This window comes from Hippocampus bargibanti, linkage group LG19, assembly GCF_051943395.1.
Source record: "Hippocampus bargibanti isolate YZ-2025 linkage group LG19, ASM5194339v1, whole genome shotgun sequence".
Classification (NCBI taxonomy): domain Eukaryota; kingdom Metazoa; phylum Chordata; class Actinopteri; order Syngnathiformes; family Syngnathidae; genus Hippocampus; species Hippocampus bargibanti.
In genome coordinates, this window is record NC_142752.1 from 6,910,886 (window position 1) to 6,935,393 (window position 24,508).

At 40.9% G+C, this 24,508-nt stretch overlaps 2 protein-coding genes and 1 long non-coding RNA gene across 5 annotated transcripts in view; 2 read left to right on the top strand and 1 right to left on the bottom strand.

Annotated features, from left to right (window-relative positions):
* The first annotated feature begins 120 nt into the window (after window positions 1–120).
* On the top strand, window positions 121–10,763 carry nr2e1 (nuclear receptor subfamily 2, group E, member 1). Of its 2 annotated transcripts, none has more exons than XM_089021575.1 (9): window positions 121–321; window positions 2,796–2,941; window positions 3,305–3,392; window positions 3,971–4,206; window positions 5,917–6,081; window positions 6,407–6,503; window positions 6,588–6,737; window positions 7,294–7,399; window positions 8,825–10,763. In XM_089021575.1, the coding sequence occupies exons 1-9, from the start codon at window positions 264–266 to the stop codon at window positions 8,985–8,987; spliced, it is 1,209 nt and encodes a 402-aa protein (XP_088877701.1). In that variant the 5' UTR covers window positions 121–263; the 3' UTR covers window positions 8,988–10,763. The 2 variants fall into 2 exon arrangements, with proteins under 2 accessions (XP_088877701.1, XP_088877702.1); XM_089021576.1 differs by having other exon boundaries at window positions 5,935–6,081.
* snx3 (sorting nexin 3) lies at window positions 10,489–20,381 on the bottom strand. 2 transcript variants are annotated; one of them, XM_089021578.1, is made up of 4 exons: window positions 20,182–20,377; window positions 13,816–13,911; window positions 13,476–13,600; window positions 10,489–11,170 (listed from the first exon to the last, which is right to left on the bottom strand). In XM_089021578.1, the coding sequence occupies exons 1-4, from the start codon at window positions 20,341–20,343 to the stop codon at window positions 11,065–11,067; spliced, it is 489 nt and encodes a 162-aa protein (XP_088877704.1). In that variant the 5' UTR covers window positions 20,344–20,377; the 3' UTR covers window positions 10,489–11,064. The 2 variants fall into 2 exon arrangements, with proteins under 2 accessions (XP_088877704.1, XP_088877705.1); XM_089021579.1 differs by lacking the exon at window positions 13,816–13,911 and having other exon boundaries at window positions 20,182–20,381.
* Window positions 13,923–24,508, top strand: part of LOC148883807 (uncharacterized) — a 19,084-nt gene continuing 8,498 nt past the window's right edge. Inside the window, exon 1 of the long non-coding RNA XR_016118421.1 lies at window positions 13,923–16,487. This is a non-coding gene — a long non-coding RNA (uncharacterized LOC148883807). The remainder of the gene's footprint in view (window positions 16,488–24,508) is intronic.

The window sequence follows — 24,508 nt, forward strand, 5'->3', positions numbered from 1 at the left end:
TGCGCACCAACCGCAGCCGCCGACAGGTCGCCTTCGCCGGTCTGTGGAGAGGGTCCACATCGGTCCGGTTCCCCGGTTGACTCAACTCGGAATCGGGACCATGCACTGCCGTGTGTGCTGAGCGCGGATTCACTGTGGAAGTTTGGAGGGACGAGTGATAGAAAAAAGAGCAAGATCAAGTCAAGTATTTATTTTATATTTATAAATATTTTTTCGAAGGGACGTTTTTCAGGCTGAACTTTTTCATCATTTGAGTATCGACGATGACTAAACCTGCCGGATCAACAAGTGGCTGTTTGGATATTCTCAGTGTCAAGTCAAGTAAGTGGCAAATTATGCCATTAACGTGCCAAAAAAAATCAGTAAATTGTGTTAAAAAACGTTTTAAAATGTACTTGAAAGTTACACTCCATCATCCATTTGGCTTTGCTATGCAATCAACCATGTTTTTAGGGTGGGCTCGTCATATAACACAGCTTGATGTATTGTATTCTATTTTGTTTTCATTAAAATGCAAAGTGTAAACTTCCTTTGCATTGTCCCAAAGAACAAGTTTAGCAATGAGGGGAGTTTTTTTCTGGTCTTCTCCTGATTTCAACACTTTAAAGGCTGTCATGTTTATTTATTTATTTTTGGATGTGTTCTAGTTAAAACGTCAGAAGTGATTTTGCAAAGACACCCCAATATATATATATATGGTTGTGTGTGTGTGTATATATAATTCCATTAAACGCATAAAAAGATTACATGAAATTCCTCTATCAGGGGCCTTGTAATTAATCCCAATTAAATTAACGTATGGCAATTGAAAATGTGAATGCACTATCGCCCAAATACGCATTGAAAATCAATCACTCTCCCAATCAAAAAAAAAATCCTCAAAATTTAAAAATATTAAGTACGTGTACAATTTGGAATAACATCATATAGAAAAGACGAATAATGTTGCTCTTGTAGTAATTACGTCACGCACCAGTGTCGAATTCATTTAACGTTACCGTTTTCATCCTCGAACAATGATTAGTGATGCATTTTATAGTGTAAAAATCGTAATTATGAGAATCAACTTGGCTCGTGCCTTTTTTTTGGAGGGCTATCGTTTATTCCGCGTCTGAAATTTGCCGGATGTTCACATCACTTTTCATCCATCCAAGTCAAGTCGGCCATAAAGTCTACAGAAATAAATAAATAAACATAATAAACAATAAAAAGAGTTCCTCATATTGATGAGCATCGAGTGTCCTTGAAATTATGATTATGATTTTACAGGTCCTTATTCCCATGCAACTTTTTTTTCTGGACGGTTATCTGATAAATCAGCGAGCAGGTGGCTAAACGTCAGTGTAATTACAGAGGCGCCCCCCATCATCCTCATCACCCATACACACGCTGTTTTTCCCCATGTAGATTTGAATACCACCACCACGACTACTCCCCCCCCCCCAAAAAAAAAAAAAAAAATCCCATCAAAGGCCGTAGCCAGTTTGCCTCTACTTGATTGGAGTTTGTCGAAAACGAAGTTGATTGCGGTGGCTCGGTGTCACTGCCTAATCTCGAGGCCGAAAAGACCTGGCGGATAAAGCAGCTGTCGAGTCCCATTATGAGACCGATTTGGCAACTTGTCGAGATGTGGTCAGTCAGACCGGCTTCAATGGGACCAAATCATTAAGTTAACACTTTCTCCCCCCGTTTAATGTGACACCCACGGCCGCCCCCTGGAGCCCCACCTCGTGCTCAATGTTTTCTAGGCCTGCTTACCTTTATTTTGAAACAACGGAATTCCCATGGTCGATGGAGGCCACTGTCCACCGAGAAAGAGACAATCGTCAATGTGTAATGACCCCCCTCCTCACCAAAATGCAAAAAAAAAATGTCCATTATATAAATATGACTAATATGAGTGTTACAATTAAACATTATACACGAAGCTATGTTTGGGTGAGATAAAACTTGACTTGAAATGTTGATTTATCGCACATGTAACATTATAATGACCAATAGGAATTGTATATAGTCATTACTGCAGGGTTCGATAGACATACTGAACTGTTCTTGCACCCCACCCACCAATAATGCAAAGTCCAACATTTTACGCACAATCAAAATACAAAGAAAGTAATGCTAGGCGTAACATTAAACACTGAAATGATGACTCTTAAATCAAAAACAACATACGATTGACAGAAGGGGATTTTTATATATTATAATGAAATAAAAAGAGATTACATACATACTCATACATAAAAAAAGCGCAAGGGAGTTTCGCAATAATGATGTACAATGATTTGATTTATATATAAAAGAAACATTGGTAAAAATGTGATGATAGATGGATTTTATCTTTTGATGAAAATAATATTCACGAAACAAAAAGTTAATTATAATGGCATATGAATTTTGTCTTGATAAGAATGCAGGTGCATGACTTAAATGAATGTGGACTAAAAAGAGTTGAATATACTTTCATCCATAAAATTAAGGTATTTATACGACTGATCATCTTTACCGTGACACATTTGCAAAAGTAACTAAAATATGTGTTTTAGTTCTATACCGAACGAATAATAATAATAAGAATACATTTAATTTCTAAGCGCTCTCAAGGACACTAATGTCTCAGTATAGAAAATGGCCGGTTCAAGAACAGCACAAAGTCCGAAAAAAGAATAGCGTCACATCTATGACTGCCTAATGACTTTTAAAAACCCGATGCACATATGTAATATAGAAATGTCTCGAAACATTGCTTAACTTGTTTGTACTATAACTTTTTAATGACCGAATTGCCACTGCAGGTCGCATTTTGGACATCCCGTGCAAAGTGTGTGGGGACCGCAGCTCTGGCAAGCACTATGGGGTGTACGCCTGCGACGGTTGTTCGGGCTTTTTCAAGAGGAGCATTCGCCGAAACAGAACCTATGTGTGCAAGTCTGGCTCTCAGGTTAGCAGCCCCACTTACGTGCCAGTTTTTAACCACCCCGGTTTTCACCGAGTTTAGGCCAATTTCCAGCTGTGTTTGAACGCATCGCACTGACTTGGTTTCAATGGTTTCAACGCGCCGGTGCGTTGTAATTTATCAGGTGTAATCCAATCTAATGTGTTGAAAGCGAGGCTTCAAGGAGTAGGGGGCGGGATACTACGCCCCCCTTCCTAGCAATAAGGCTGCATTGAGGGGGTCGATAAATGCCTGATGATGATAACACCTGGAAATTGGTCTCCTGGGAAGATAATATAAGGATAGGAGCGGTTGCAGCTATTATATGACAACACACCTTTCCGTCTGTGTGTGTGTGTGTGTGTGTAGGGTGGCTGTCCTGTGGACAAAACTCACAGGAATCAATGCAGAGCTTGCCGTTTGAAAAAGTGCCTGGAAGTCAACATGAATAAAGATGGTAAATATTGCAGTGTAAATATTTTTAAATAATTAAGCTTCTTTGATTTTGGGGCCGAGTTGCGAGTTTTGTTATTGGCTGATTTTTTTTTTTTTTTTTTTTTTTGCTTTGGCTTTTTGCAGAAATGTGGGGTGTCAAGCTTTTGAATGCCAATCAAAGTTGGAATTTACTGTTAAATTTAATATTATCCAAGCAATATTATACATTTAACCAAACACCCACTGTTCTCTGTTTAATGTTAATAGGATATATTTCAATTGTAATTTCATTTTATAACATGGGTGGTGCAGCAGCACGTGTAGACAGACAACTTAAAGTTAAAAAATTAGAATCACAAACAAACTTTCTATGAGTTTGAATTGACCATAATACAGTCAATGAATTAAGTCAGGCATGTTATTATATTTTTTGGACACACACACACAAACAGCCTTAATCTATTCGGACAATTCAGCAACATATGGAAGATCATATGGATTTTTATTAAGAAATTTAAAAAAAGTCACGCCAATATTAAACATTTTCCCCTAGATTCTTTTAAAGATAAATTCTTTGGACTTTAACCGTGCTGTTTTCAGCCGTCCAACACGAGCGGGGACCTCGGACATCCACCATTCGAAAACAAGTGGCATTATACTTCCGAGGTCACAAAGAGGTCAACGGGTCATCAGCGCATTTCCCGGGCTCCTCTCTGCCAGGCCCACCCTTCTTCACTACCGTCACGCAATTGGAGCCTCACACTTTGGATATGAATACGGTGGCCAGTACACCAGAGAGGCAGGCCATTGTGGGCCTGGCACAGCCCACCCCAAAGGTAACTTTCACATTTTATTTATTTAAAAAAAAAGTATATTCTATAACTGATTCAAATTGCCCAAAAACTCCAGAAAGTAGCACCGATTTAACTGCCCTGTTGTATTTTGAGTAGGGCTGAATGAAAAAATTAACATCAATATTGTGGTGAATACAATACAATACATATTGATTTATATAGCGCTTTAACAACAGCTAGTTAATAGTTTATAAATGATTATACCAAAGAAGAAAACGCAACTCAGTCCTTTTGACAGTAGGGGATTTTTATACATTATAATGAAATAAAAATAGATTTATACATACTCCTACATACAAATGTCATCGGATTTTCCCAATAATTATAAGGATTTGATTTATACATAAAAAAACATGGGTAAAAAAAATTGATGATAGAGGAATTTTTTCTTAATAGGAAAATAATATTCACGCAACAAATTGTTGACATCAATTATACTTAACATATAATTACCGTATTTTCTGCTGTAAAAGGCGCACATGGAAAAAGTTTGAAAATACAGCATTCATTGGGGGTGCGCCTTATACATCGGAAATTATGGTAAGTTTACGGATGGTTTAGAGTGCTCACATGTTATTGCTTGAAAATATAATTTCCAGTATACGCATATTTACACCATAACTTGTTTAAAGGACAACCAACGTCACTTTTTTGTTTCCTAACTGAAATAAGAAAAACGTTTTATAGCATCTAAAATACCCAAAACACGCAGTAGGCTATTTTTATTCAAATGCAAAACACCAATAAAAATGACTTAAAGTGTCCAAAATCTGCAAAAAATTGAGCTGCGAATTGGGCATTTTCAGAAAGTCCCGCCCCCAGTTCGTGACGTCACAGTAAAATGTCTTGCCTTGCTGGAGAATCAAAACAATGGCTTCAGATTTGGAGAATATGCTTTCTTGTTACACATCCAGGTATGAATATGATTCAAATAGCTCTGAAGAGGAAAGCATACATGTTTGTAATCGATTAAATAAATAAAATTAAATAAATTCCGTGCCATTTTGAGACAACATTGGGGGGAAATGTATCACCAAAAAAGAGCCGGAAAATGGCGACCAAGCACCGTGTGAGCAATTAATCAGCCCGTTTCCACAGGCTGATAAATTCCTTACATGGAGCTTGGTCGCCCTCTTCTGGCTCTTTTTGGTGCAATATGACGTTTTCAGACCAAACAAGCACAGCAAAATGCATTGACGTGATGGAAGGACTGCTACAATGTGTCCTTTTTTCAGTCAGGGGCATTCCTTCAGTGCCGTCACGTACGGACTCGTCATCAACTCAAAAACAAGACTTCCGGAATATTCAGCGCGAGTCTTAAAACGTAAAATATAGCTATATGCGGTGGAATCTTTGTAAAATACGCTCAGTAGAAGTTTTTGAAGCCATTTTACAAATTATGTACACAACTTGTCCGGAGACGTCGGTTGTCCTTTAAAGTTTGACGTTGAGTTGAATTTTGTGTTATTAATATTATTATTTACAGATTTTTTTTTTTCTGCAGCAAGGTCAGAAGTTGAAATTCTTGTCGCGATTTAGCGCATAAGAGGCACAAATCCACCAATTAGATTTTTTGCAGAAAATCCGCCGCAAGCAACACTAATCGCTAAAAAGCAGGTGCCGTGGCTTGGAATTCGACCTTTGGCGCGTACAATGAGTCTGACTGTTTCCGAGGTGTTGACCGCATCCCAGGTTTCTCCCTTATTGCAGTACCCCCACGAAGTCAGTGCCACCCCCATGTATCTCTATGAGGTGGCCACCGAATCCGTGTGCGAATCGGCAGCCCGCCTTCTCTTCATGAGCATTAAGTGGGCTAAAAGTGTACCCGCTTTTTCCACCCTCCCCTTATCTGACCAGGTACGTTCAACCGCGCGTGACGGGGGATTAAGGCAAACAAGAGTCGGGAGGGAAAGTAGGGGGGGGGATTAGCAGTGGCCCCACGGGAGGTTAAATGTGATCGCGTTTGGTGGACATGAATCAACAGAATGGATAATGTATTTTTTGGGACACAATTACAGTAGAAATTCAAATTACAGTAACCCCCTGTTTTTCACTGTTAATGGGGACCAGGACCACCGGCAATAGACACAAATCTGTGATATTGGGTTTGGCCTTACGTGCTGTTTTTTTCATACAATGTCTCTCTCACTCACACAAAAAAATGTAATTGTAATTTTTGCAGCTGATTCTGTTGGAAGACGCATGGAGGGAATTGTTTGTCTTGGGTATCGCGCAGTGGGCTATCCCGGTCGACTCTACAACTCTACTTGCCGTTTCCGGTACGTCACGAAGACTCGGTTGTTGTATAAGGCCTATGTGTGTATCGCTACCTTCTCACATCCTATTGCCATGTCAATCGCCAGGGATGAACAGCGAAAATACGGAATCTCAGCGAATGAACAAGATCATGTCCGAGATTCAAGCGCTTCAAGAGGTGGTCACCAGATTTCGGCAGATGCGGTTGGACGCGACGGAGTTTGCGTGCTTGAAATGTATCGTGACGTTCAAAGCTGGTGAGAGCCCCCAGATATTGTTCTCAACTTATTCACTGCCAGACGTGCAAAAAATGTGTGTCACTCCAGTGCCAGGGTTTTTACCATTGTCACTCGAATTCTAAGACCAACATAATATGAAGTTTTAGGACTACATAAACCTTCAGTACAGTTTTAGAAACTTCAGACTCTCTACTCTCATCAGAAAAAAAAGAGTTAATTCGTACATTGTATAGGTCTGGAGTTATCTGAAATTGAAATGGGGGCAGCTGTAAAAAAATACAATGCAATACATACATATTGGTTTATATAGCGCTTTAACAACAGCTGAAGCTGGAACAAAGCGCTAAAATGGAAAAATGAGGAATGCTGCCACCTTGTGGAAGGGCAAAAATATTGCCAGAGGTCTAGCCAGCGCTTTATCAGCACCCAAACAAGAAAAAAACAAAACCCGAACAATTTCGGGAATGGCGCTCTACGTCATACTTTCAATTTAAATACATTCATGAACGGCAGTGAATGAGTTAACTGAGCTCTGTTTTGGGTTCGTATTTAACAATCCCACTTGTGGTCACAGTTCCGACACAGGGGGGTGCAGAATTGAGAAATTTCCGCAACGCCAGTGCCATTGCAGCACTGCAGGATGAGGCACAGCTCACGCTCAACAGCTACATTCACACTCGGTAAGACTACAGACGCTCCCCAACTTACAAACGAGATATGTCCCGAACGGTCGTTCGTAAGGTAAATTCGTTCATAAGTTGCTTCAGTGCTATATTTTGGATGAAATGTATGTTTAAAGGACAACCGACGCCTCCGGACAAGTTGTGTCCATAATTTGTAAAACCACTTCAAATGACTTCTACTGAGCGTATTTTACAAAGATTCCACAGCACTAGCTATATGTTATGTTTTAAGTCTCGCACTGAATATTCAGGAAGTCTTGTTTTTGAGTTGGTGATGATTCCTTACGTGACGTCACGTCAGGAACGCCCCTGACTGAGAAAGCGACACACAATGCATTTTGGGTACTTTGTTCTGAAAACTTTGTGTTGATCCGTGTTGATGACGAAATTAGAAGGAAAACATAAATAACGCAATGGTGAATCGTTGTGTGTTGCACCAAGACTACTATTTGATACTATTTGACACAAATAACCAGCAGACAAATCAGCCCATTTTCAACGGAGCTTGGGCGCCATCTTGTGTATTTTCTGAGACGCTACATTGGAGTCCTGACGGCTCGAATTGATACGATAGGACTTCTTTAATCGATTGCAAACATTTATGCTTTCCTCTTCAGAACAATTTGAATCATATTCATAACTGCATGAGTAACAAGAAAGCATCTTCTCCGAATCTGAAGCCATTGTTTTGATTCTCGACCAAGGCAAGACGTCTTGGCGTGACATCACGAACAAGGGGGCGGGACCTTCTGAAACTGGCCACTTTAGGGTTCAATTTGAAGTACTTTTTGGACACGAAGTCATTTTTAATGGTGTTTTGCATTTGACTAAAAATAACAGCCTGCATGTTTTGGGTATTTTAGATGCTATAAAACGTTTTGCGGATGTCAATTAGAAAACAAAAAAATGGTGTCGGTTGTCCTTTAAGGCTTATAGAAGTATGTTTTAGGTTCATATAAGTATGTTCAAAGCTTGTATAAGTAAGCTGTATTAGTTTGTCCTGAAAAATAAACATTTAATAAAATATATGCTATATAAAGATATGTACATGTACCACTGGAGAGAATACTACATATGTTCCAACAAAAACGTTCATTTTTACCGTTGTTCGTAACTCGAATGTTCATAATTAGGGATGCGTCCGTATTAGCCAATGTTGTGGAATTGGAGTTACACGCGCCGACGTTTGATAATATTTTGGGCATTGAGAATTTGTGTTCAAGTACGGAATCCCATTTTTATCTACAATCATTTCTCACAATATACATGATATATATGTTTTTAATGACAGGATTTAACATTCAATCAAACGATAAGCTTGAAACAGGCCTACTTCCAGCAATCACTTAAATTCACACTACAGTTTCCGCAGCTCGATGCAAATATCAGTCGTGTCGATTGTGCAATGATGTGTTGTTGCAGGTACCCGACTCAACCGTGCCGATTCGGCAAGCTGCTTCTTCTCCTGCCGTCCCTACGATCTGTCGGCCCGTCCACCATCGAGGAGGTGTTCTTCAAAAAGACCATCGGCAACGTCCCCATCACCAGGCTCCTTTCTGACATGTACAAATCCAGTGACATATGACCTCACCTGCTTGGAGAAAGAGAAAAGACTTGAACATGGAGGGGGTGTAGTTAGCTGAAGCACATTTGTATGAAAGAACACACGTTAAGAAAACAAGTAAAGCAACTTGGCAAGTGAACGAAGGCTTAAGGTTAAAGGATTAGTGTAACCGCCATCATAGATTGACCCATAAAGACGCAACGGAGCGGACAAAAGAAAGCGATTTATTTAAGACGGCCGATTTGAAACTATTGGGGAGTGACTTGACAAAGACGTTGTCTAGGAAAATATCCGCGAGTGCGCTTGTCAGACCAATGAGCTTGATGACCAATTTAATATTTTATTGCTGTGTTCAATCCTATTGGAGGAAGCCAAAAACAAAACAAACAAAAAATGATGCACTCCCTCCACCTCCACAATTTGCAATGGACATGCAACTTAAAGACGTTGTGGTGTGCTTGTGTGTTTCAGTGTCTGCATCTAGGCACAACATTAAAATGTTTAGGTCACCTTAAAAGTGAGACACTAACAAGGATTGACAAAAAAATATGAATATTCAGCACTTGGGGAGCTGTTTTGTGAAATTATATGATGGTGATTTGACTTTGATGTAAATATTTGGGAGTTATAACTATTTAGAGGTGAAACCTGATGAATAAAAGACACGGAATTGATAAAGATGTATAAAGGTTGGGTTTTAAATTAGGGGTTTGAAATAGGGTTGGGGTGTCAAATTAAGGTATGTTTTGAGACATGGTCAAAATTTGAAATCAGTGTTTCCATTTTGAATGAGTGTCTCAAACCATGATTAAGGCGTCACAATACGGTTTCAAACCGATGTTAGGTTTACAAATGAAAGTTAGGGCTTCAAATTATGGTCTCAAAATGCGGTTTTCATTATCCAAATCCGGGTTACGGTTTATTAATGAAAATTATGGTTTCCAATAAAAAACAATAAGTCAAAAACTTCAAAATAGTAAATACAGTCCTCAAAGTTCTGGCTAGCTAGCTATCTAGCTACCTATTAGCTAGCTAGCTTTCGATCTATTTGAGTTATTCCGGGTTGAGTGAACGCTGGCGCATGTGGCTACCGCTCCCGCAGAAAAAAATATCCAGTGACTGTAAAGTGACCCTGAGAGTTTTGAAAGGGACTTATAAATTAAATGTATTATTATTATACTTTTTTTTATTTAAAAATAAATTTAATATGCTATCATTAGTCCTTCCCTAGAAAATAAAATAAACACCTTCACACTGGTGCAGACGAATGCTTTTTAACAGTTAAAATAAATTTAAATCTAGGAGAAAAAAAAAACTTTAAAAAATGTTTGAGGGGAGGGAAACCTAAAAATGCAGTTTGTGTTGAGCAAATTAACTAAAATGAAAAATAGCGACAAAAAAAAAAAGCTTACCGTTTACTGTTGTGTTTAATAATGAGTCAAGGTGTAATTTATAGAATAATATTTTTTGGTAGCTTCCATTTAACAGGAGGCGAACAAAAAATGCATGCAGGTAAGCAGTAGATATTTCATCTGTTTTATTGGAAAATCTTCAAAATAAACAAACAAACAAACAAACAAACAAAAAAAGGGCACAGCAGTATATAAATCTCAAAATGCAAATATAGGCAATAGAAATACTGCCGCTTCCCTCTGTGTCATTGGACTTGCTAGAAAAGAGATGTGAGAACGGGGAAACTGCTGGTTTGTTGGACACACGGACAAACACACACAAGTTTTTTTTTTTTTTGGGGGGGGGAGGTGTCAAAAACGTTTTTTTTTTTTTTTTTTTTTTTTTTAAGTTCCACTCGTGCGACATGCCAATCACGACTTGGGAGTCCAGGCTGAGGGTCTCCTCTTTGGACAAATTGATTAAATTCAAGACGTAGCTCGTGATAAATATAAACTTGACACTCACGTTAGTGGCATTTCCATATATATGAGGGGTGTAGAATTCCTCTTTTTTTTTCATTTGTATTTTTTTTGGTCTGAGAAGAAGCAATGATGTGGGATGGGGTGGTCCAAACATGGCTGACAGGGCTGGCCAAGTCCGATCCGGGTTGGCCGGCGAGTAGGTTGCGCCATCTTCTCTCTTTTTTTTAAGCTTGTTTGACTTTGGATGGGGTGTAGTGCTTGTCCACAGATTCGTCCTGCAGGAACATGTGCAGGCATTTTTCATTCTGGGCCAAAGGGTGACCGGCCACTCTGAAAACACATAAAAACACACACAAAACAGGCTTTAATGCATATTTGACACAATGGCAAGAAAAGGACAGGGACACTTTTGATTGACAGATGCACCAATCATGGCTTTGCTTGTCGTATGGAGAACAATGCAAAAAAAATCTACTTTTACCTTCCATTCTTGTGTATGAGAGGCCCTTTTTGGGCAAAATCATGTGCAAGTGTGGCTGGAAAATTATGATTATTTTTTTGCATCAGCGCAGGCAAGCTAGATTCTTCCAGTAGTAATTCAAGAACCAGTCAATGCGAGAAAAAAAAACCAACGTTGAGTAACGATCGTTGAATATGACTTGAGGGAGGGAAAATCAATTTGTCATTTCCATTAAAATGTCTTTCCGAAAGCCACTTTGACATGAGGCTTGACTCAGTGTGCCCCGGCGGATGACGCACAAACAAGAAATATGCCGCGCACCTGAGACCCGCAGGTATGATTCCATTATAAGTTCGGTTCTTAACCTCGAATGGAAAATAGTGAAGACAAATTATAAGCGTTAAAACATCAGGGAAGAAACTAGTTTTCGCCGCCGGACTATCAAACCGTGCATTCCGAAAGATACCCTCTTCACAAAGCTCTAAATCAAAGCCGCCGTCTGGTCTGAAGTCTGAACAATAATATCATTAACGGTGACGGTTCATTGCTTTGCAATGCATATAACAAGATTTCAATTATCTACACATAGTTTCGGAAAAAAAACAACAGAATTTCATAGCCCACTTGACATTTAAACCAAAGCAAGGAAGCATTTGCACATGAAACAAAGATAACGACCAAGTCTGCAATCAAAGTAAATAATTACAATGGCATTGCAACTTTTATTGTTCGGCAGCTGAGTGGGAAGTGGGGAGGGGGGGGGGGGGTGTAGGATGCAAAAGATCACGTGCAAACGCACGCTGTAATTTGAGTTGTAATTATCATGAATTAAAACTACACGGACGAATCAAAATGTGTGGAAAATAACTTGTGCCGTTGGGTAATTAGAAATGACAATTAGAGAAGACGGCGCATGTCAGGGTGTGGAGCGCGAAGAACACGAGTGAGAGAAGTTGAAGGAACTTGATGGAGGGACTTTTGGATGCTTTTGAGCTTTAAGAAAAATGTCAAGAAGGCAGAAACTCCCATTCGCTAAGACCCATAACCCGTTTTCGGGCCTCTTCTAGTAGAAATTGGACAATAAAAACATACATGGACAATAAAAAAAAATAATAATTAAAAAGTAAGACCTTTAGCTTGCTGCTAACGCTAAATGTGCTCGTAAGCAACAGATAACAACAAATGGTGCGGCAGTACATGTAGACATGTAATATTACAATACAGATGCTCCCCCACTTACGAACATTTGAGTCACGAAAAACGGTACGTACGAACATTTTTGTCGTAACATTATGTAGTATTCTCTCCAGTTGTAGATGTATTAATAATAATAATACATTTCATTTACAAGTGCCTTTCAAAACACTCAAGGTCACTTTCCAGTCACAGGATAGATTTTTCTGTGGGTGAGCAGCGGCAGCCACAAGCGCCAGCGTTCACTCAACCCGGAAGTAACTCAAATAGATAGAAAGCTAGCTCGCTGATAGATAGCCAATAGATAGCTAATAGATAGAGAGCTAGCTACGTAGCTAGATAGCCGTATAACTAATAAATAGCCAGCGAGATAGCTAGCTAGCCAGCCAGATAGCTAATAGATAGCCAGCTAGGTAGCTAGCTAGATAGCGTGCTGTATGTTATGCATATTAGCATATTTGACAGTAAAGCTGACTTTGATAATAGATTTCATTTATAAGCACCTTTCAAAACTCTCAAGGTCACTTTACAGTACATATCTTTATAGAGCATATGTTATTAAATGTTTATTTTTCAGTACAAACGAATACATGTTACTTATACAAGCCTTTAACATACTTATATAAACCTTAAACATTTATATAAGCCTTAAATATATTTCATACAAAATATAGCACTGAAGCAACTTACGAACAAATTCACCTTACGAACGACCATTCGAAAAGTATCTCGTTCGTAAGTTGGGGAGCGTCTGTACTCAAAGGTATTTAAACTCAGTTTACTCTCTCGACTGTTTACGTGTCATTAAAAAATACATTTAATGATGTCATAGTGGCACCGGCCATTTTTTTTCACTCTCGTATGGGAATTACAATGTATGATTTTTTTTTTATTCCTATGTGTCCTATCGTCTTAACAGTGTGGTAATATCATAACATGGACATTTCAGGGTGTCAAGTGATATGTGAGCTGATGGCTTACTTGTTTAGAAACTGCTCCAGACCTTGTCTCCTCTCCTCGATGAAAGAGTCATCAAATATCCCGTCGTCCCCTCGGAAGGGCAGCTGGCGGAACAGAGCTTTCCCCGGCAGGGGTGGCACGACAACCTGAACAGAAAAAAAGCGCTCTGGAAAAATTAGTGGTAGTACTTGAAGGGCACAAAAACAACAAATGTTTCATTCAATGTACACTCTGGAAATCGATTTCTGTGGAGGTTGAGGTGCTCCAAAAATTTCTGAAGGTTGAAAACACGACACAATTTTGTATTCATCGGCGAGGCTATGAAAATATAAAAAAGGGGGAGGTGGGGGGTGGCCCTCACCTTGCTCTCCCTCTCCAGCTCCCCCCTTAGCCACTCAAAGTCACTGTAGCGCCGTCGTACACTCGACTCCTTGAGCTTGAAGATGGGAAGGTTAGTCTGCGGGGAGGGGGGGGAGACAAAAATGGAAAGGGGGAAAATTGAGTCACTTCTTTTGAGATTGCTGCTATCTTTGGAGACTACTATCCATCATACCCTGTAAAGAATATTTTGAGTGTACACAGCAAAACTAAAATTTGGTTATGCATTGTCATAATATATTTGGAACATTGTCAAAGCAATTTTCACAGCCCCACTTTGTTCAGCGAAAAGGTGGGTGTTGTCGCAGCTTGGAATTGAAGCGGATTTACGTGGGACAGGAGATGTGAGACAATCTCTTCTTATCAATGGATGCTACAGCTTCGTGTTTGCTTTCAACATTTAGCTCGTAGCAGATGTGCATATCCCACCATGACATACCAGGTCCACTGGTGAAAAGGACGCTTTGATCCTCTCCTGTTTCATCTACAACTGTGTCATGTAACAAAGAGGGTACGGAAAATGCTTAAGACTGAAGACGGTCTGTTTTTTTTGTGTTGTCACATTATTTGTTATTTAGTTTTTGACTTCAAGATGCCGCCGCGACAGGGGCTGCCTTTACAGCAGCTCCTGTATTTTGTTTTTAGTGCTGTAAAATGTACATTTCACCACAGTGAGACAAATAAAGGCTTATCTAATCTAATCAAACCTAATAAATTTGATAAAAAGGGCTTCTTACGGCGTTTTAATAAAAGCGTTTAATTGTCAACGATCAGACGCAAGTATTGTGCCGCATAAATACATGTGGGTAACCAAAAGCGATTTTATTTTGTGTCTCAGTTTAAAAAATAAAGCAAAGACTTTAATTGAAACTGGCTTCCATAAAAATCACTTGTGTGGCTCACCAAGGTCTGCCCCATTCACACTGTTTTGCCATTTTTTTTTCCTTCTGCATGTTCGCTAGCGCGATGGACACGCTCGCATAATCCACCCCGTCGATGGTCACTTGAAAGCAGTGCTTTGGTTTGAAAGAAGGGGAGATGTTTTGACATTGACAGAGAACACAGGCTCAAACAGCAAACCTATTCACTCATCCTGACAGCATATGGCCATCCCAATGACAATGTACGAATGAGGAGGGGCTGAATGAGGATTATTATTACTTTTTTTCCCAATAGCGGGGCCCGCGCTTCACAGAAGGTCAGAATTTACTGAAGTGCCACAATGGCAAAGCAATTGAGCAAGTCGGCGCGGCGTAAGTTCGGATATGAACAGCGGACCTCTCAATAGGCAGACTTCAACAACAGTGCGCCTATAAAGGGGGTGGGAGTTAACTTACAAGGCTGGGTAAATGCAAAAGAAAATAAATGTGAGCTTGTGTGTGTGTGGAGGGGGGGGGGGTATTTGGTCATCAAGTAGGAGCGCTCGGGAGTTTCATCTGTACGACAGTGGACTAAGAAGTGCGGGAGTGGTTTGATTCCTTTTGCTCTTTAAAAATGTGTCTAAATGTCTGCCTTTTGAGACTCATGTGTCTTCCAATATTTCAATTAACCAGATTTGGACTGCAGAACAAGTGAAAAAAATGCAAAACCTACTTAATCTCAATCACTGCCAGACATATGCAAAAATGTGTCCAATCCAGTGCCAGGGTTTTTGTCATTGTCACTCGAATTCCAGGACCCACAGAATATTGAGTTTTAGGGCTACCGAAACATTCAATGCAGCATAAAAAAAGCCTTAGACTCTTCTTTCACCAGAAAAAAAGTTAATTCCTAAATTATATGGGTCTGAAGTGATACGAGCTTGAAATGAGTGTGGCTGTCCAAAATACAATGCAGTATACATACGCTCCCCAATTTACGAACAAAATATGTTCCGAACGGTCGTTTGTAAATTGGATTCGTTTGTAAATTGATTCAGTGTTATATTTTGTATGAAATGTATTTTTAAGGTGTATATAAGTATGTTTAAGGCTTGTATACGTAACCTGTATTGGTTTGTACTGAAAAATAAACATTTAATAAAATATATGTTCGATAAAGACATGTACAACTGGAGAGAATACTACATATATGTTACTACAGAAATGTTCGGATGTAACGTTGTTTGTAAATCGAATGTAAGTAGGGGAGTGTCTGTATACATTTACAGCTGATGCTGGAACAAAGCGCTGACATGGAAAAAAGGGAAATGCTCTTGTGGAAGGGAAAAATATTGCTATAGGCCATGGCCAGCGCTTTATCGGCACCCAAGCATGAAAAAACAAAACCCGAACAAATTCGGGAATGGCGCTCTACGTCATATTTTCAATACCGGAATAAATGCGTGGATGGCAGTGAATGGGTTAATTTGGTGTGCAAAGCTTGAGTTGCGATTTGAACTTTTGATCTTTTTTTGTGAATAGAACAAGGAGGAAAAAGTAAGCCAAACGGACCCGCTTGGCTTCAGGTTCTTCCCAGGTGAAATTGTCAATGAGGCAAACTCCGCCTTCTTCGCTCTTTGGCTCTCTCAGGTCACAGGAGAAGTGGATTAGTTTAGCTTTATTGCCCCCACTACTATGGCATTAACTCCACTCGTCTGTCCCCGCTGCGTAATGTTACCTTCACAGCAAGGAGCGCCGCAAAGTTAATCCTCAACACAACAGATCACAGTTACAGGTAATCTGCCACCACCGCGACTCTAATCCCATCGCCGGGCGAACCGGAATGCAGTTAACTGAGCGTACGTACTCTTGACGATAAATTTGGTTGCGGAACGGTTCGGAGAATTCCATTTTTCTATGGTGGTGGTGCTTGCGAAAGGGTTTTGGACGAGATGACGAAACTGGCGATGCAGTGTCAAGAAAAGAAAGTCACCTGGCCCTGAAATCCTTTTTGAATCTGCAAACCCTGTGATTAAGAGATTGGTCGGGCAGGACGTGAGGAGAAAGGTGTTGCACAAATGACAAAAAAAAAGTGAAAAGTGAGAAGTCTCACTCACCCAAAAGAAAGGCGATGCGTGAGAGGCCCTCAGAGTCAAAGATCGGGTTTCTTGCGCCTCTGCTCTCTCGTCAACTTTGGGTAACTGGCTCTTGTTCGGACTTTGACATGGGAGCAGATTTCGCTTGTGAAAAAGGCAAAGTTTGACCTACCATTTTAATCAACTTGTTTGTTTTTTTTTGGGGGGGGGAGGGCAGAATTTCAATTGCCAATATTTGGCAGGGCCATTAAATCCCCCCCCCCCCGGTAGCCATTCTCCCAATTTTTTGGGTTCACCCTACTCAGAATAAAAATCAATATGAACATGAGGGAATCAGAGGGCATAATAAAAGCCGAAAATCGAACACAGACGCCAGCATAAAGCTACTCCTCTTGAAAACAGGCCAGCGAGATTCACCTTTCAGCCAATCTACACTACATAGGAAGAGTGGCTGGGCGTAATGTGTGAGGCGCAATATCATGGCTTCATTGAAAATGGCAGCAGCCTTTAAAAAAACAGCCTGGGACAAAGATCACTCATCTGCCGAGAGAAGAGTTCAAGACCAGCACGCATTAGCTTTTAGCAGGATAGATCAAGTCAAGTTGGAGAGCGTGCATCCTAAAGCCCCCCCCCCCAACCTCCTTTCACAATAATGGCATTAAAAATGGCAACATAATACCATCTTGTTGCATCATACTCTGAAATGGTGAAAGACGAGGGTGGGAACAAAAGAGTTGGGGGTGACTATTTATATATATATTTTTTTGCTCTCGCCTTGCCGTGTACTCGCTCGCCGGCCTCTGCCTGCTCTTGCGCTGGCAAAAAGCTGCTTTGTTACCATAGTATCAACTCCCACTTTTGATACTGTCATCTCAAGTAGGATATGGTAGCGTTGATACAATATGTTGCCCATTTCCATTAAAATAGTTGTCCAAGAGGATGCTGTAGATTTTGGATTACACTTGACTGTGCCTGACAAGCACGCCCACCCCAACCGCCTCACACCCACTCAATCTCTACTTATTTTTATTAATGGCCAAAGATCCCCCACCTTCCCCTTTTCCTTAACTGAAGCCAGATAGAATGCAAAGACGAAGCTAAGAGAGTACAAAAGAGGACGGGAGAGTAGTATAAGAAGGCTTTTATGTGCTCCTATCTACAGTAGAACAAAGTAAGATCCCCAAGTTCAGAGTTCTGCATATCATCTCATGAAAAAAAAGACAAACTAATCATGTCTTCAGAGAATTATCACATATGACGGCAACAAAACTGGAGATCGGCTTGCAAAATCACTCGCTTCAAAGTTAACATTAAGACATAAGATGGAACAATTGAAAATAAAAATCACCATAATTCATAAGTCTGTAATGTGTTGAAAGCAACAGCACAAAACGCAGACAAAAATAAAGACATGAATAAAATGCCCCCCCCCCCGCCCCCCTCCTCTTGGTCTCTTGGGCACGCCAGATTTCAATTACCAGCTAAAACAAATGCATTTGAATGAGAACAAAAGTCGTTTTCTTCAACGGGACCCTCGACATTACAAGTCTGCTCATGGGAGAAGAAAAATAAATGAATAAATACACAAATATCAGTCTGCTTTCAGCTTCGAGTTAGCTTTCATCTCCGTGGAGTGAAAGAGGGCAGATTGATGCCGTTGATTTGAATACGAACAGTAAAGCCAGCCTGTCAACAAGTGACTGTGCAGGCTGACTTAAGAGAGATCCAGTGCAAATAACTGGCCTCCGGTAAAGGGGTTGTAGGGGTCAGAGGGACAAAAAAACAAAACAAAACAACAAATAAAACAAACTTATTATTCACAACCATCTCTCAGCTTTGACCAGCTGGTCTGAAATAAAACACACTTCATGTTCAGTGTGGACTTTTATCATTTCATTGAGCAAATAAGTCCTCGATGTGGTGTTGACATTATGCGGTCATCTGCCCATTACCGATCTTGGCAACGTGGAGCAAGAGAGTGACTTGCACAGAGAGTATAACGGGATAAGTGGAAACAGGATCAAGGCTGGATGAAAGGGGGGTGGCTTTCTACCCTTCCGTGGATTTTCAGGGTGTATTGCCGTGCGCAAACCACCTCCCACACCCCCAAGCCTGGCCTATTTCATTCTTTCCCATCTCAATGAAGGGATTAAGAAGACTCTCTCAAAGCGGCCACAAGGGCTCTCTCGATTTTGGGTTGAACGTGGGACAGCAGTGGGAACTTGAGGCAGAGCAAATAAGCTATGCGATGCCCGCCCCCTCCACCCAAAAACAAAGGAAAAAAACTACCTTAGTTATATATAAAATAGATAAAGTACTTTAAAATGATGCTTAATGTGTTAAACCAAGCCCAATATGACGCAGAGCGCCCACGTTTTGCAACAGGTGCAAGTGTTTGACGAACAGCTCTGAATTAAGTTAAACAATACCATGTTATCAAATTTACAGCCTCGTACAAGACGCTCACTGATGATTGCAGCATGAGGCAGAGGACGTGTTTTTTTTTACTTAGTCATCAGGTTGTTTAGCAAAGGATTGTGGGAGCGTCTCTGCGAAAAGTGGTCCCCCCTACTCCCCTGCAATGTCCTCAGCAGGGAGAGGAAGGAAATGACTTTCAGGGAGGAGAGCCAGAGGATCGGCATCCTGTCTGCTTGAGCGGACTGTGTACACCCCGCTCTCCCTACCAACTTGACCACATATTGCGCAAGACAAATGGCTGCAAGAGAGAATAATTAGGAAAGAGAAGGTCCATTCAATGAATACAGGACACAATTCACAACTCATATCAATACGATTAAAGTGGAGTGGACATGGAGGATTATTTGAGTGTACAAACAACCATCTGGTGGTCATGAGTTCGATGATGTTTTTTTTAGATCATATGGTGCGGCTAAATTCGAGGGAACACAGCTTATTAGGCCTTCCCATTTTCAAGTAACTGATCTGTTTCTTGCAAATGTAACACCAAGTTATGCTCATGATTTTGCTGCTGCTGCTGCGGGTATCCACCAATCAACGTTGCAATAAAAACATAATTATAAATCATAAAAACAAATTAACTGCGACATTTTTAATTAAAAGCGAGGAAAAGCAAGAAAATGACTCACAAACCGGTTGATATAAAGTCACAAAACTTTACGTCACACTTATTAAAGATATCACATGCCAAAAGTTGTTAGCCTGTTTTGACGGATGTTGCTATCCTGTCAACCAATCGGTTTCACGCATACCGGGTTAATCTGTTTTATTGTGGGGAAATACTTTGTCAAATCAACAAATGTTTACGTTAGTGCGTTATCATCATAATGGCACTTGCCAATATTGTGTTTTTTGCAAACGTTGGGTAAATAGGCGACAGGCTAACTGTACTAGCAACTAATCATGAAAGCTCACCTTCAGTCTGACTTCGTACGTCGTGTGTCTGCCCCTTCCCACTCCGATCGTCTCGGGGTTGCTCACATCAATCTCTAGAAAGTTACTCGGCGGTCCATACGCATCGTTTAGGTTTTGGGGCTTGGTAAAGAGCCTTCTTGTATCGGCTATGGTGTCTGCCATTGCTAGCGATGCACATTCACGAAGCTAACTGTAGCATCAAGCCAAACTGAATATTATGTACGTTCCGGGAATGACCTTCACAATAAATCATAAGGGAAACGCATGGGTGTGCGTCAAATAAATGCCTGTCGAATTCAAAACCTTGCGACAAATTATTTACATGAATTAGTTTTATTTAAGAGCCTAACATTTCCAAAACTCTAACTTGAAAAATGCACGTAAACAATATCGTTTTATTTTCTGGTGTTGATTCGAATTTATTTTGACATCTGAGAAATGACGTCACTTCTGATCAGCTGATCGTCAGCTGACTCTTTCACGACGACCGACAGCCTGGTTTGTTTACAACCCGACAATTACTTGTCAGACTAACAACACGAAAACACAAAACTTTATAGAGTACGGCATTGTGCAGTACACTTATCAAAAACAAAATGACAAGAATTATGACTAAAAACAATAATCCAGAAATTATTTGTCACCTGTCAAGGAAATTGTCAGTAACAGAAATTCATTTTTTTTAATTCAACTAAATAAAGATGACCTTTGGCAATCTGCAACAAATGCTCTAAAACTACAGTAATATTCCTTACTTCATAACATTTTAGCAGTTATCAGAATCAGAATCAGAATCAGAATACCTTTATTCGTCCCGCAATGGGGAAATTTGCAGTCCACAGCAGCAATTGAAGAGGGATGGGGTTGGGGTGGGAGTGAAAAGATAGAAAACAAGATATTCTAAGCATAACAAAATAAAAATGTCAACTGTATACTGTGCAAATGTAGATGTGCAAAAACCGTTCTATAAACAAGACTGTACATAGTGCAGAATCAAGAAATGCATTTAGATATATTGCAACAACCCATATTTACAAGTGTCCAGTTTTTTTTTTGTTTTTTTTTCACATGTGATCATTGGGAATTGTGAAGCCTGACAGCAGTCGGTAGGAACGAGCGGCGGTACCTCTCCTTCTTGCAGCGCGGGTGTAATAGTCTCTGGCTAAAGGAGCCAGATTATTTGTTGTTTCTTGACAACTTTATAGTCACTATGAGGGACTGGTCTCTGTTCGCTGGTTCATCTGCAGAGACCCACTTCAATGTAACATAAGGAGGGACTTTGCGTTTAACATACTGTACTCCGGTTAAATCACCAATTGTGATGGGGTGTAGGGGCGGTGGGGAAGTCGCAGGTCAAAGGGAGGGTAGGGGTCTGGGAAGCGCTTTTTTTCGAGCTGTGCAATGTCGGGGGGCTTGTTGTTGTTTTTAGGTCAGGGGAGATGTCTATGTCGTGATGTGCGTTGGGATTTTTTTTCTGGCACCGACGCATGAGGTTAGTGCAGAGATTTGGGAAGGCAGCCGGGGGCAGGCCCCCCACTGGGCTCGTCCCCGGCCCTCCATTTCACTCTCTCGCCATCTCCATGCTGTCATGAGAGAGGAGTGAGATGCCCATTATTTGGGTCTTTGGATTTGGGGACTCTGACAAATACTATTGGTGTAAGACTAACAACGGCACCCCACCTCTTTTACCTTTTTTTTTTACCCCCCCACCCCACAGCCCCCCCCCACTCTCCCATTCTCTTTCACACGCACTGACTGGATAATTACTGCTGTTTGAATCAGGTCATACCACTGTCCGTTTCGGTGTCTTTTCTCCCTCCTGCCGCCATTGTTCTCACCAACTGACCAAGTCTGTGAGGAGTGTACACTTGACTTCATATCGACCCAATATGGCGTGTTTTTGGTCGACTAACAATGGCCTATTATCTCGGGGGAGCCATCCGCCATTGGGATCGGTATCATTTGACGCCGTCGCTACCGAATCACTTTTACACTGCGCTTAGTTTGACTCTCAAAGTTCCAAATGTCCCGCATGTGAACTTGATCCGCAGTGGCGCTGTCTCTCGTCCTCCGCGGGGAGGTGAGACGAGGCCATGGCGCGCCGCTAGACAGCCCATCAGAGAAACGGCCTTGTCTGGCTCCACTCTGCCATGATAGAATGGCGTCCAGCCATAACTCACGAGTAGCCTCGCCACGCCAGCAAGCGCTTTGGGAAGTCAGGGACAAGTCACAAACCGTGGGAGTGACTGAGTGACAGAATGACTGTGAGTGAATGAGGAAAGGATAAGCAACAAGTTTGTTTTTCCATTTAGTTTTCAATCGGGCCATTGTCCACATTTAGCGGAGTCAAGTACTCCTTGTGCCGTGGACATTGAGTGCAGTCGTCATCAAATAGTGACCAAATTAAAATTGGAGAGGACAACGCTTCCTTTTCAGGGATCACTTAGGCCAAATGCAATATGATGTTGCCTGGTTACGGTCAACAATACATTGGAACTTTAAAAATCAAATGTATGTAATTGAAATGCCTGCGTTTGCATCTGTGCCCGAGTGAAAATCAATTTCCAAGAAAACATTTCAAACGTCGGCCAGTGTTTTAACTCATTCACTGCCAGACGTGCAAAAAGTGTGTCCACTCCAGTGCCAGGTTTTTTGTCATTGTGACTTGAATTCCAGAACCCGCAAAATATTGAGTTTTAGGACCACATAAACATTCAGTCCAGCGTTAGAAACCTTCAAAGAGCTTCTTTCATCAGAAGAAATGGTTAATTCCTAAATTATATGGGTCTAGTGTTATATGAGCTTGAAATGAGGGTGGCCATCCAAAATACAATGCAGTACATACATATTGGTTTATATAGCGCTTTCACAACATCTGAAGCTGAAACAAGACGCTAATATGGAAACATTGGAAATGCTGCCCCCTTGTGGCAAATAAAAAAACATTGCCATGGCACTTTATCAGCACCCAAGCATAAATAAGCAAAACCAGAACAAGTTCGGGAATTGCCGTCTACGTCATATTTTCAATTCCAGAATAAATTCGTGAATGGCAGTGAATGAGTTAAAATGAGCCATTCCTCTCAGATAGCACCAAAAACAACATGGCGTTTACTCTGACCCGGAATAAAAAGGATGAGACTGTGCCTCGCATTTTTCTGATGCCTACAAATGTTTGAATCACAAAAATGTGTCCGCCTGACGCATCCTTGGGATCAGAGTACAGTATCCACGACACAACAACAAGGCACTCTAAATGTCCTCTTTGGCAAACGTTTGATGCCGGATTTCGATATAAAAAGTAGTTTAGGAATGACAATAGGATCTAACTGAACAGTCATTGGTAAACCTTTTCTGGCGGGGAAGGGGTGGGATTGACTATAATCGTGCCGTCTTTTCGAAGCTTATAAGATCCAATTTGTTTAGACACCGTATGAATTCACGTTATGCGTAGACTGATGACACTTGCATTTAAATTACAGCGGCCTTTCTTGGAACATATTTGGCTTCACTCACTATGCGCAGCTTGGTTCCATAGAAGCGCCTTTTTTTTTTTTTTTTTTTTTTTGAAGCAGGGACCTTTTGATGATAGGAGGCAGGCAGCACAATGACTTCCAGCGGCACCTCAATGCAACAGTACCGTATCACAATTAGCAGCGCTAAACAAGCTGCACACAGACAAGTCCAGTCCATCTCGTATGGAGCCTCATTCAGTCCTCTCCGTTTTGTCTGACAAATCCCCCCATTGTTCCTCTGATGATGCTTTTCTTTCGTGGGAACCCCGGCTTGTCTTGTTGATTAGATCCCCTTTGTCTTCCTCCCCTGCAGTGGGCTAGTCTGGAGAATGTGAAACCGCAAACTGTAGTGGTTGGCTTAATACCTCACAATACTTTGTTTATGAATCGGCGCGTCGTGGTTCTACAGTAGACGGGTAGAACAAAGTTTACGGGCGGGTTGGAAGCACCCCCCCTCTCTCTCTTGAGCTTTTATTAATGAGTGCATGCATGGCGTTCGGGTATCGGCATTGTGTCATCTAATCTTTAACTGGTTTGACTCACCGCCCCCCTCACTGCCACAACATACAGTATCGGAAGAAGATGTTCCTCCTCTCCCATCCTAAAGGTGTCTATATTTATGGCAATGTTGTTGAGAATCCATACAGGTACTGTTGTGTCTCATTCGCTGCCAGACGTGCAAAAATGCGTTCACTCCAGTGCCAGGGTTTTTGTCATTTTCACTCAAATTGAAGGACCCACAGAATATTGAGTTTTAGAACGACATCATCAGAATCAAACTCAGAAAGCCTTTAATTGTCACACAATGGGGA